At 46.6% G+C, this 13,917-nt stretch overlaps 1 protein-coding gene across 6 annotated transcripts in view; it reads right to left on the minus strand.

The window, feature by feature from the left end:
- The window catches only part of LOC119390019 (NAD(+) hydrolase sarm1), a 212,005-nt gene that overhangs the window by 47,309 nt on the left and 150,779 nt on the right, over positions 1 to 13,917 (minus strand). The window contains exon 1 of one of the 6 annotated variants that reach the window (XM_037657524.2): positions 1,414 to 2,458. The exons of the other annotated variants lie outside the window; for them this stretch is intronic. Within the exon in view, the coding sequence (XP_037513452.1) occupies positions 1,414 to 1,461 (48 nt within the window). The 5' untranslated portion in view covers positions 1,462 to 2,458. Of the gene's footprint in view, positions 1 to 1,413; positions 2,459 to 13,917 lie in introns of those variants that run through there. 6 annotated transcript variants of the gene reach the window in all.

Genomic DNA, 13,917 nt, shown 5'->3' on the forward strand with positions numbered 1-13,917 from the left:
ATGGAGGCGAAATGCTGGAGGCCCGTGTACTTAGATATATAGGTGCACGTTAAAGAACCAGATGGTCAAAATTTCCGGAGCCCTCCACTACGGCGTCCCTCATAATCATATCGTGGTTTTGGGACGTACAACCCCAGATATTATTATTATTACTAAAAAATAGAACTTTATCATGCAATACATTTGTTTACTGACTCTTAATGTGCCCGATTTACCTTGGTTATTAAACTGAGCTATAAAAAGCTACCCAGCTAAAGTCCTCTATTCAATACATCTTTAATTCGTTCAGACATTATAATAAATAAAAAAAGCTTTTCTATACCAGTACGTGCTATACGATGTTTCAATATGCAATAAAACTCCCGTTTGTCAACAATTCTGTAAAAAATATGTCATGCGTACCGTGATCAGTATTTGTATACGCTACTGTCCAAGGGGTGTGCCGTTATTGATGATCGTGTAATCATGTTGAAATGAACCTTTCATAAGTACCGTGTCGGGAGTGTTGCTTGAAGAAAATTATCTTGAAGATTATAATAATGTAGCAAAATAGAGGAATAATAATGCGTGCTCCGAAGTCGCAACGCTAAATGTTTCACAAACACGCAGACATTAAACAGCCCTTATGGCGCGCTAGCTCTTTCGAGTAATGCAGTGGGCACAATCACATCACCAAGTTATCTTTGCGCACTTGTTAGATTTTACTTTCACGACCGAACAGTCACTCCAGCGCTAAATTTACCTACTTTCTTTAATTATCGTTCTTTCCTCGGTAGAAAAAACAAAAAAACAAAAGTAGACTGCGTTTTCAAAAGCCTGGACACTTGAGGAGGCTTTGGCGAAGCAACGGAGAAAAGGAGCCGACGACCCGTCCAACGGGCGCGGAGGCACCCGAGTAACTGTCGCCTAGTTGGAGCACAACATCCTCGAGGTCTAGGCTCTGAGATTATCGGACTCTAATAGCCGTAATCTTAAGATAGGGAACATCCGCGCCCTGCGAGGCCGGGGACTTCCCACACGCCGGATGTGTAAATAAATGTTATTTCTCTCTCTCTTAAATGCGGACGTCTAAAAAGTGTAAAAGTAATTGACGCAAATGAACGCGACGAGAATTATGCGCCCTCGACACGCGTGTAAGAATGTGAAGCGATGCCTGCAGTTGATGCTGTTGCTGAAAATAACGGTATCTATGCATGCTTACCTGAAAAAAGAAATGTTTGCGGTATAAACATGTTGCACTTAAAAGGAGCAACAAAAAATGTGTCTCTAATAGCGCTGGGAATTCGCAGCTATTCTGCAGCTTGTGGCTTGCGCAAGTATAAATGTCAAGACGACGAACAACGCGAAAAAACAAATGGGGGTGACGGTACTATTGATTCGAGACAAACAAACAGCTGGCGTTGCCACACTCACCAGCCACTTGCTGCTGAAGCGCCGGCTGGGGCTCAGTACGAACACCATGTTTTCCCGACGTTGAAGTCAAGCGTTGACTGTCAAAACAAAGCGTTCATCGGCAGTGGACCGCCACAAAGTCTTTTAGAACAGCACTTCCGTCAACGTGTTCTGTGCCAACAAAGTGCTTCTCTAAGTGGGGGGGTGGGCAAGCCGCAAAAGAAAAAGACGACGCGTTGAAGTCAGTCAACAAGCTCCAATAAAAGCCACTGGAAACGAGCAGTCGCCGATTGACAACTCGTGCGTTGAGCGGACGACGGTGTAGTGGCAACAGCTCCCGAAGCCGGCGACGATTTGAAGAGGCGGAAATTCGATGTCCGGCGAATCCGCAATAGAAGACCGCAGGAAAACAGAAGAGCCCAGTTCAGTTTCACAATGGCGAAGGTGAGAGCGTGTAAAAATAAATAATACAAAAAGTCAGAAGGGGGCCAAAAAGTATACAATCACGTGCACGGCTAGAACAAAGCGGCGCAGAAAACCCCAAAGTCACGTGTTGCCCTCCTCCTTTCGCAGGAACACGACGAAGCACGGGTCACCCGACCGATGGCGGGAAAGGGTCGACGCCGGTGAGAGTTTGGTTGCCGACACAAAGGCGCGTCGCGGAAGACCTCGACAAAAGACGTCGGCGACGTTGAGGCCCTCGAAGCGGCGGCGACGACGACAGTTCCAAGAAGATAATCAGTCGGGATCCTCGACCGCACGCCGGTCGCACGTTGCGATCCGGCCGAAGGAAGTAGTAGGATCCCGGGATCGCCGAGACGAACAAGTAGCGCGTCGAAGTCCTGTAACTGGCGGCGACGACGTTCCCAGCTGTAGGGGAAGCCCGGAGACGGCGCACATGGGAACGGAGCACCTGACGTTACGGAGCTTGCGGTTCTGTCTGACTTCCCGGCTGCTCCGCTCAGCGCGTGGTGTGACGCGAGCGGGAGGAGAACGTCGCTAGCGCCGGCGGCGGAAGGCGTCGGCGTTGCTTTAAAAGGACGCCCAGGCTGCCTCTCGGCCCTTGGCAGCTGCCGCCGCTAGCTGGCTGGCGGGGAAGCGTGCGAACAGCTGAGACAGACGCGATCCAAGGCTTTCTCCTCTCCCATTTCGTTCGCTTTTAATCGCGTTCTTTCCGCTGACTCTTTCCTTTTTTGCGCGAGAGTAAAATGTTGCATGCGCAGTGAAGCCAGCGGTCCGGCAGCTGTAGACGAGCCATAGTGTGGGATCTGTTCTATGACGTATATAAAGTGCGCATGCGTGCGCACGTTGGAACGCGACAGGAATTTTAGAATGCACCAAGGACGCATGCAAATGCAAACGGAATGAATGTAAAGTATGCGTGCATGAAAAGCCTTGTAATCGAAAAGAAAGAGAGAACAGCGGGACGGATGCGCTCTATATCCGGTGTTTGATCGGGGTGCTCTGTATCGACAGCGATACGAAGAACGTAGCTAAACGAGAAAGAATTGGCGTCTTCAGGATCGCATAGGAAATGCAAGAATTCTGATGCGCATATACGTATATTATAATGTCTGGTTTAAGCAGTCCATGGAGCCGTGAACAAGCACGACCTGCTCCCAGCAATATAATAATCAAATGGAAGTTTATCTACACAACAACTAATACATCTTTTGCTAGGGTGATCGAGGAAAAGGCAAACTATTGCCTGTCAAAGCGTCAGAAGCACCTCCCACCAGATGATACGCAAATGAACATATTAAAACCTGAGAAATATACATACGCCGGATCAGCAAGCATAAGATTTTGTGGCGCTGCAAGCCGCTATAGTGTTGTCTATGCAACAATAAGCCAAACTATGCATTTGAAACGAACAATTAAAAGTGGAGCTAATTATTGTCCCTGCCTCGGACAAGCTCTCCCTCTATACGTCAAAAGAAAGCACATATGTAACACAATTAACTGAAGTGTATAGTTCATTGATTACTGTGATTCTAAAGGCTACATCTATATAGCGTGAAGGACAATCTTGACCAGTAATGAGCACTGAAATCTGATTATACTTTCGCGTTCGCACTCGATACGCAAGACCAAGAGCCGGCCATTGCCGCTGGTATTCGAACCCGCGACGTCTCACTCAGCAGCTTGAACATTGGTTCTCGGCCATCCCGGAAACAACGCCATCGCGGCGTGGCGCAACGTTATCTGCGTAGCGAGCATGGCTGGCCAAGGCCGTTGGCAAGGCTCGCTACTGCGCATATCACAGGTGACGAAAGCTTTGCTCTTTATCTCAAGAAGCACGGAGAGTTAGGAAAGATCTCGTGAGCGCGGTCCCTTGCTCCTAGGCTTATTTACCCCACAAACACAGCGTGCCGATGTTGGTAACGAATTCATTGTATTCGCGAAACCCGCACGAGAAATGTCCAGACAAGCTTGTGGCAAGGCTGCAACCCAGAAAAGCTTGTGACGGCCAACATTAATTTAGCGAGGTACCCACGTGTATTCTACGAGAGCGACAATATTACGATCTAATTTTATCTTTGTATGTTGCCCAATGCACTTACGTGTGGTAGAGTAGATCGTCACTTCGCGATAATATTCCGTGAACAAAGTGACGTAGAGATGTGATGAATCACAGCGTTAGTTAGGGAGGTCAACCTAATGAATCGAACCTAAAATTAGACCAGGGAAAGCATAGATGACGTTAATTGTTGTCTTTAACTGTAGTGTACTAATTGTGACGCAAATTGAAATGAAATGGAATTTAAGGAAAGTCAAGCAAATTCTTTAGAGGCATGGGTGCTGCTTTTGCGCAATTTGCGATATATGGCGCCAAGGCTCCCATGGGTTTGTCCGTAGCCGCAATAGAAGGCTATGGATTGATTTTGACTATATGGTGTTCGTTAATAAACGCGCAAATAATTGCGCACGTGTATTCTCACCTACTATCACCCAATCCAGTGCGCATACGGCACGAGCAATGATTGGTGCCGGCATTACCATCGCCAAGGTCACGCGACCCACCATGGCGACGGGTCACACATATGCAAACCAGCCGACCTGGTTTCCTATAACCGATTCTAACCACGATAGATTCCTTGCTGCGGAGCCCGACGTGCAGTGTCCGGTTACCTGTATATCATGTATACCGCGGGAACCAGGTGGGCGCGATGACTGGAAAGTCTCTGCTTCACTGCCATATCGCCTGAACTTGTGCAGCGCGGCGCACCCACGACCTCGATGTCGCAAACTACGTCCTCTCATGCGTGGCTCGATGGATGCCCGTATAGAAACACTTCGTCCACGTGCCAATCCATGAGTCACACGCGAAAAGTTCAAAAAAAATCACAGCATATCCACGGAGTGAATGATGATGAGTGGGCGAAGCTGCGGAGGTTCATCGGTAAACCGTGAATCTTCCGTGAATTCTGCCCAGTACATCATCACCGACGTGAGATCGGGCGCGTTTATACTAAAGGTTCGATGAGTTATGACGACTTGCAGCTCACTTTAATTTTACATGTACGCTGTGAATTTTCATTGTTTAGAAAACCAGTGCTTTAGAAAACATCTGGCGTCTTTCATTAAACAGCTGGCGTATTTTCGTTTTGCTTTAGAAAGATCTGGCGTTCTTTCGTTTTTCTTTTACAAAACATCTGGCGTCTTTCGTTGGTTTATTTCATCAATCAACGGCGTTTTGAACAAAATTTTTATTGTTTAATCACGCACAGGAGAAATCTCACCAGGCACTACCTTGGAGGTAAAGAATGGATGCTAATGGGAATGAGAGACAGAAGAAGTCGGCTTTTAGCTAACGCTGCGAATTTTTTATTGTTCAACAACGCACAGGAAAAATCTCCCACCGGCACAACCTTGGAGGTCAAAGCGTAAGACTGGTTACGCACTACGACTACGACTACGAGGGACGAACGGGTGCCGCCTTAAGGAGCTTCGCCCCTAAAAACGGGTCGGGAATTGCGCAGGTGCGTTTCGGGACAGCTCCCGCAGCTGTCACTGAACGCATTCCCGAAATTCTAGCTTGCGAATTTTGCAGAAGAGATACAGGAAGCACAAAATGTCATGTATAAAGAGAATTTCGTGCTCCTCCAATCGTCCAAAACTAACTCGAATTTATCTTTATGAAACTCACTGTTTATTTTTAAAGAAATTGTAATGTGAACAATCAATCATTTGTTCGAGAACGAAAAATACAATAGGTAACGTATACATAGATCAAACGAGTGCAGCTGATATTTCGATTGAAAATAAGAGCTATAAAGACTGAGCTGGGCAAATCGTGCATTGTATACTACCAGGTATCTGGTGTTGAGTTGCGCAATTGCAGAGTAGACAACCAATGCTCGGTTAGGGTTACAAAACAAGTGTTCACGGGAATGACATGCAGCCGAGGTTGCCACGTTTACGATGAGATATTAGAGATTGGGAAATTAGAATCAAACGGGGCTCGATCGGTCTATATGCAAGAACAGGGATAACAGGAGATTGCTCCAAGAACCCGAGCTCTTGAAGCCCTGAGCTTAAAACAGAATGCATGGTTATGACGGTGATGACAGTAAACATTCCGTACATTGTTATTAAGGTTCCGAGGTCATTGTATTGTGGGATGGAAAACACCAGTTATGGTGGCGAGTATTGCTTTGAGCTAGTCTATATATGCAATAGCTATCGTGAATTTTCGACCAACGCCTTATATAGGCGAAGACATCAAAAGTCGCCGGTTCCCATTGCGCATTGGCCGAAGACGACTCTATGGCGAAACCCAATTTCTGTTTCTTTTGAGTCGATTGTGTTAATGCCCCCCTCCCCCCCCCCCCCCCTCCAGAAAGCTTTATGCGCCTAACGTGGTCTTGCGCTGCCTCCAGGATCGCATGCATTGCAAGCTATTTTACACCTCACGCGGTATTGCAGCGCCTCGATCCGGGATCACCACGCTTCTGACCAAGCCAGGATGACTTCATCATGTGGTGTCACGTTGTGTGAGGTCACGATGACGTCGCAAGCTCTTGCGATCTGTGATGTCATAGGGTGACTTAATCACGGGCGTAGCCAGGGGGGGGGGGGGTAGGAGGGAGGGTTCAAACCCCCCGAAAATTTTCAAATTTGCTTGCGTATATATACATATACACACATATATACAAACGCGCGCACCAACATATATAAAGTATGGTTGAAGCCCCCCCCCCCCTCCCCGGAAAAAAATTCCTGGAATTAATCACATGATTTTTACATCCCTTTAGTCTATCTAGAGTTTTATTTTATTACTTGCTGTCATGAGCCACATGCATGTTTTTCTTTTAGTGTGGTCGCTTTGTGCTGTCTGTAATCTTGTATTTTTGTAATTTTGTTATTTTCTGGGTAACGGTTAATCTATGAATTGGAGCTTTCTTTCCCTTCACACCAGACAACACTGCACTCTTATGTACCTGCCACGTGGTTGAATAAACTCAAACCTGTGTTGACGCCGAGGGTCAATTTTTGCGTTCGATGAGGCATCTAAGGCTCTCACCTTAATAAACCTTGAGCACGCGTCGGCGCTATAACAGGGTGTCGAAATCGCCTCCTGACATTTCTCACTTTCCCGTCCGACCTTCCGCTGGTGCCTCCGCGGAGACAGCGGCGGCTTGGGACAAAGCGTCGAGGGTAATCCGATCGGCTGGCGACCGAGGCGCGTGCCGTAGAAACAGCACACCATGTGAGCTGCTGGGGAGAAACTGCGCCGCCCGCGCTGCGAGTCCCATGGCAACAGGAGGAATACCAAGATATCGTATATACATATATTGAGTGCCGTGCGGCTGAAGTTCACGACATGTGCCCGAATATTCAGCGTTACGCCATATCAGTTCGGTATCGATTTTTCATTAATGGTATGCACAATCCTTGCTGTCATCAATTTACTATCCATGGTTTACCTTATCATTTCATTTGCTATGTATGTCGTATGCTAAAATTGTCCGCCGCGGTGGGGATTGGAGAAGTGGTTACGGTGTTCGGCTGCTGACCCGAAAGTCGCGGGTTCGATCCCGTCCGCGGCGGTCACATTTCGATGGAGGCGAAATGGTAGATGCCCGTGTACTGTGCGATGTCAGTGCACGTTAAAGAACACCAGATGGTCGAAATTTCCGGAGCCCTCCACTACGGTGTGGCTCATAACAATATCGTGGTTTTAGTAAGTAAAACCCCCGATATTATTATTATCATATTCGGCGCTATGTATTGTATTTGGACGATCACTCGCGCTGATGTAAAAACAAGATTCGTCTTTAAGCGTGACATCATGCGAAGACTTGTGTTTCTTTTCCCGTGACAGTTATGCGTATATTCCGATGTCCCATTCAACATCACCCTGTCTCTTATACCAGCTGGGGCGTTTGTATACCATCTTGAAGCCTACGTTTGTTAACATCTTCTACTCGCTTACATTGCTCTGACGCTTCCTAGCAACCGTTTAATTAACTTCTTAATTAATTACTCAATTCACTATTGTTATCTTTTCTCCCGTTGCCACTCATTTATTGCTACATCGCGATGACTCATAAAATTGAGAGCATTCGTTCTTCCTCTGTATTCTGTACGGAGGTGTTATAAATAAGGTATCAAGATCGCACGGCTTATGGTTTCACAGCTATTTCTGCAATTTTCTACTGTTTGTGCCCGCGTGCCTCTAACTGCTCGCCTTTACTTTTTTTATATTTTGCTGAGCGCATGTGATCCGCTTTCCCCCTCATTTCGCGTTGTGCGTTCTACGCAATGACGCTCGTGATGCACTTTCTTTTTGTCGTCTCCCAAAGTGGATTACCTAGTGCCGCGTATACCATATCCGAGAATGAATGATATACAAGTCTTGCAGTGAATCATCTACATCGGAAGGAAGTGCAACTCAGAGGCCAATGACTCCAGAGCTTCTGAAGAGAGCAGAAAACGAGACAACAGCGAGTCCAAGAAAAACAAAGAAAAGAAAGAAAGACTACATTATGCGAAGCACACGCTCAAAGAGAAGAGCGACGCAGCGGCGCCATCGACCAGTCTGTCGATCTCGGCCTTGGCGCCGCTCAGAACTCCCTGGCCGAATAAGCGAGACCACATTAGCGTAGCGCTTCGGCCGCGCTTGACGATGGTATACGTAGGGCGATGCGCCCAGCCTCAATTCCATCCTTAGCAGTTTCGATAAGCCCGGACAAACATAAATGACCTTACGATTTCATTATCTCTTTTCGTACGCTCTCTGTGTGTGTTATACCATATAGCCCTTCAATACTTTGAAGGACTATGGTTATACGCAAGTATTGAAGGACTATGGTTATACGCGCTGCAGCCAAGGTTAAGGAGGAACATCCTAGAAAATTTCTATAGGGCCGTAGAGCCACAACTGTTGCCGGCGCAGAAATTTGTGCGTACGCGGCCTCAGTTCTTGAAGTTCATCGGTCTCAGCGACCGTTTATAGACTAATCACTTCTCTCTCTCTCCCACTGTTCGTACTATACCCTTTCTCTCTTGTCTCCAGCGTGGGGTAGCAAACCGAACGTCCGTCTGGTGGGCCATCTAACGATTATTCTCCCGGATTTTACATTTTTATTTGGCTTGTCGCCATTTAGACGGCAACAAAACATGATATATCGTTTAGCTATATCTGGTGTCGATGATTGGGCAAGTTGGCATTGTACTTCCAACTTGATACGTATCAATACGGTAAAGAATCGAAGGCGATAGGAAATGTTGCTTGCTTTTGGCCAAGAACGACAACAAAAAAAAAAAAATACTAGTAGACTTCATTTCCTGCGCAACGCTTTCTTTCCTGCCTTCAATTCACAGTATTATTTTGTCTTATTTTTTAGCACCCTTGGTCATTTCCTTAGATTCTTTAGCGCTCTCTTTCGAGTTCAACATACACAGTTTAGCCCCATGCATATAGGTGGACGGAGTTTTCAGGTCAACGAGATAACGGTTAGAAATCTGAATCACTCGTGTTTGGGGCAATAACTAGCGCTAAAAAGACATCGACATACATAAGAAAGATAACGCACAGCACTGTGTGTTGCCCTTCTCGCGTCGATACGCTTTAAAGCCTAATTACTATAAAGTCTATACGTATTCCGCAATGTCTAAGTCAAAATATATTTTTTTAATTATTGCTTTCTATCCGCATTTCTTCCCACCTCCCACTGCGCAACCACTTCGTGCGATAAAGCGAACAAAATAAATGCCTTCACACTAGGGTCTCGAATTTGTCACACTGTCAGCTTCACAGTCAAAGCGCGGTCACAATAAAATGACGTGACGAAACTACATCACCCACGGACGTTACACAACCAGCAACCATCTCGCAACGCGTGGTGCGCGGGAAAGCAAGCGACGCGGACGCGTACGGGAAGAAGCACCCGCTGCAAAGCATCCCAGGTAAAGCTCATCAGTCTCGCCTTGACGAGAAGAAAATGCGCCCCCGCGGCTCGGGCAAGAGAAAGTGGCGGGGCATGCGGCCGTTCTTTCGCGGAAGTAGGTCGGCGCCTCCTAGCATCCGGCTGGAATGCAGCGCGCCTCCGCCGATGACGACTCGTTGTGTCCCCGCGACGACGTTGGGACGTGCAGAGGAGGAGGAGAGGTCGTCACGAAGTAAGACCTCGGAGAGGAGGTTGAGAGAAGGAGGGGAAGGCAGGGGTACCCGTACCGTGCCGCGAGCCATAGATGACCTCAACGTGCCGGCGGGAGGGACCCCTCAACAACTGCGCCCGGGGCGCTGAGTTCGACGAGAAAGCGTGAAAGACGTTGCGGGAAAGGAGGACGGGCCACTCGGAAAGGAGCAAGAGGAGGAGGGATTCGCGGAGTCACCGTGTTCTAAGTTTAGTTAGCGCGAGGAAATCGCGCTCGCGTGCAGCGCGGACTTGGCAGCGCTTACCAAGGTTGACGTACGCTGACGTGTGCGTATATATATGCGCTCAGTTCCGAGAGGCTGCGCTATTCTTTCTTTCTTTCTTTCTTTCTTTCTTTCTTTCTTTCTTTCTTTCTTTCTTTCTTTCTTTCTTTCTTTCTTTCTTTCTTTCTTTCTTTCTTTCTTTCTTTCTTTCTTTCTTTCTTTCTTTCTTTCTTTCTTCCTTCTTTCTTTCTTTCTTTCTTTCTTTTCTCATTTTCGGCCACACGCTTGTGCTGAGAGCATTGTTTTTACGATCGACGCACCCGTATAAAAACACACATTTCTGAGGAAATAATACAGTGCGATGTCTTCGGTGGTGTCACTGGGCTTACTGCCACATTTAGCCAATGACGCGGCGATTGTATGAGCTCGCCCAGTTTACGTCACAGATCTTCTCTGCGGGGAAAGGAACTCGACTTTGCAGAGAACAATCTTTAAGGGATAACACGCGGACAGCGTTAATTAGCGCGAGTTTTGCAAGCTCTTAGTAAAAAAAACCAGTCGTTGTTGACGATAGGCCAATGGTTTTACTTTATTATTTTCGACAAGCTGCACTTTGTGTCTGGTCTTTCCTTTCTTTCTTTCTTTCTTTCTTTCTTTCTTTCTTTCTTTCTTTCTTTCTTTCTTTCTTTCTTTCTTTCTTTCTTTCTTTCTTTCTTTCTTTCTTTCTTTCTTTCTTTCTTTTCTTTTTTTTGTTCTTTGAAGCACACATTTGCTTTTACCATATTGATAAACAGAGAAGGTGGCATAACATGTTCTTCCACTAATACTGCCGTTTGCGAAATTTTGAAAGTAAATTGAATGAAGAGCTCGAAACCTCTTAAGCTACGTCTGGAAATAATTTCCACCATTGGCGCAAATTAACACCTCTGGTAAATTTATGAACTACGTTGACGATGCAGCTTATGCTCTCCAATAGAACCAGTCTTCTTTTTTTCGCCACAGAATGTATGAACATCAACAGCAAAAGTACAACGACTAACGTTAGATATGCAGCAGTCATACATCTTTGCCTTAACATAAACTTTACTCTATTTAGGCAATGTTCTTCCTTTATTTTCTAGATACCAGGGCTTAAATTCACGAAAACAAATTTATTACGCTTGAAATACTCATAAGAGAAAGCTTCACCCAATACTTATGCCGTAGATGTATCATTACCGAAGACTACCGGCCAACGCCAAAGTTCCCTTTGCGAATCCACCCGCACGTTACGAGTACAGACAGCATTCATTCGATTACGTTCATAATGTCATTGGTACAATAAAGCAAGAGTAATTCGCTTGCGTGCATGTCTGAATGCACTCGCGTGCACACGTCTTCTCACGCTTGCGTTTTAACGCAACGCTCCGCATCGCGCAGATAAGCTCAGTTTAAGGACGCGAGCGCACTGTTTCGTAAGCAGGGCCTTCGCGTCTCTCACGCGCCTTGTCCCATTCAGCGGAGAGCGCAGGGCAACACGCGCTTCGCGAAATCACCTCCCTATCGATCGCATTCGACGGCAAAATGTGCGTTCCATCTCGCGCTAAGCGATTTCCTTCGCGCTCGACGAAGAAGGCATTCGCGCGACCATGACCGCTCGGTGGTCCAGAGAAGGGGGAGGAAGGGTGGCGCATTCCGACGCCGCGTCACACGGATTCTTCCATCGCCATTATTGAGACGCTATAACATTTTATCGGATTGACATAGCTCGCGATTTCCCGTTGGTTATCTTCAAAAAGAAAAAAAGAAAAGGGTCCTTTGACTCTTTCTTGTGAGTCCTGACTTAAGACACGTGACCTCTATCTGGAGATCATTATTAAACGCGATCGTCTCGCTAACGTGTCAACAGCTAAAATTATGATGACGAGCAAGAATTGGCGCACAGGACTTTTGTTGTTTACCTTATTCAGGTAGCAGCTGTTGAACCAAGAGAGAGAAAGAGAGAGATAAGGTGAAAAGAAGAGGAAGAAAGAAACGCGCAGAGCTCTTGGTGACCTGTTACTGGAGTGACGAAGAGCTCAGAGGGATTGACCGCTCGTCTCAGGCGACTAAGCGACATGTCACCGCGTACGTTGTGCTGGCATGAACGGTGATATATATTTGGCTTGATATATTTAGCTTCTACGAGAGCTGACAAGGGAGAGAGATGGGGGGGGGGGGGGGAGGTTAGGACGAAAGGCTGCTGATCCCAAGGGAGCACGGTCGACTCACCCGCCACAGAGGAAGATCAGTGTATTCGCATTTGAAGCTCTGAACGGGTTATTTCGCCAACAACGTACCTGTTGTCACTCAGCGAATTGTGTAAATATTCGCAAATTAGATGTCGCGCTTCTTGGCACCAACCATTCCAGAAACGACATTAGTTATATTATGGAACCGTCTTCAGGCAGAGAAAAATCGCGCGCCGCCGTTGTGGATATAACATTCAATACCATCGCGCACGCTGCCGAACAAATGGCGCTAATTAGATCCTGGCTACACCAGTTCTACCCCACGTATATGTCTGCGGATATGACCCTAACGTAACCTCGCGCATTTAGCGCAAGCCATAATCAAGTAATATTGCATTATCATTGCTACAGTTGCAAGTATACAGTATACTCACGGATTGAAACGCGAAAATTGAGGGCCAAGTAATGCGCATATACTTACGTTTCCATCGTCTACAGTTCGTGACATATCGGCGTAACTTTGACTCGAACACTTACATGAGAGCCAGCGATACCTCTATTTGCCATATTTGCAGCGACTTTCAATTTTTGGCCTCTCGCTTTTTCTATAGAAAATCCTCAACTAGTGACACAAGGAAGCTTTCTTGACGTTATTCTAGATGACCAAGTCTCGCACACCGCAAAACGGATATTTACGCTAACTAGAATCGTGTCCAGGCTAACTGTGTGTATACGGCAGCGCTGTCATTGCTGTAAAGAGCGGAATAGTATACTGACACGAGGCTTAAAATCGCACACGTCATGTTCTCAAAAAAAAAAAAAAAAAATCGGCAGATCCCACGTACCGTGGGAGTCGATGTTATGCGAAGCATGCGGCGGGTAGGTGACTGTGGCGTAACTTTTTTTACTGAGCGACACGTTACAAAATGACGCTAAAGGTTCGCATAAGTTTTATACGCACACATATATATATGTTGAAGAGCCGCATATGTGTTATATAACCAGTTGTTTATGTTTGGGTAACGCTGCCAATGGCAACATTATTATTGCCAACACCAGAAGCGGTAAGCTGATATGTAGTGCTTATACGTGTCCCGAGAACGCACGCACCTTTCACGAACCCGTGTGCATGTGTGCAAGAAGTTCTTGACAGTTCTTGAACAAGGGCAAAATCACCGTGATCAGTGAGCACTAGCAGCTTGTCATGACTTGTTATAGGATCCGGTCGTGATCGTGGTGACGAGGGGTCCATGTGTAGTGAAGTATGTGGTATAGTAGAGCTGTTAGAACTCGTGGATGCCTCGGTCATTTCGTCGACAAATTGTCTCTCGACAGATCCGGCGACATGTCGGAACCTGAAGCCACTCTTCGCGTTGGTGAGGTATAGGCCGTCGAGGCTGGTAGACCTGGATAGTGCTACCAGACCAACATCAGTGGATGGTGCTT

Source organism: Rhipicephalus sanguineus, chromosome 4 (assembly GCF_013339695.2).
Source record: "Rhipicephalus sanguineus isolate Rsan-2018 chromosome 4, BIME_Rsan_1.4, whole genome shotgun sequence".
NCBI classification, from domain to species: Eukaryota; Metazoa; Arthropoda; class Arachnida; order Ixodida; family Ixodidae; genus Rhipicephalus; species Rhipicephalus sanguineus.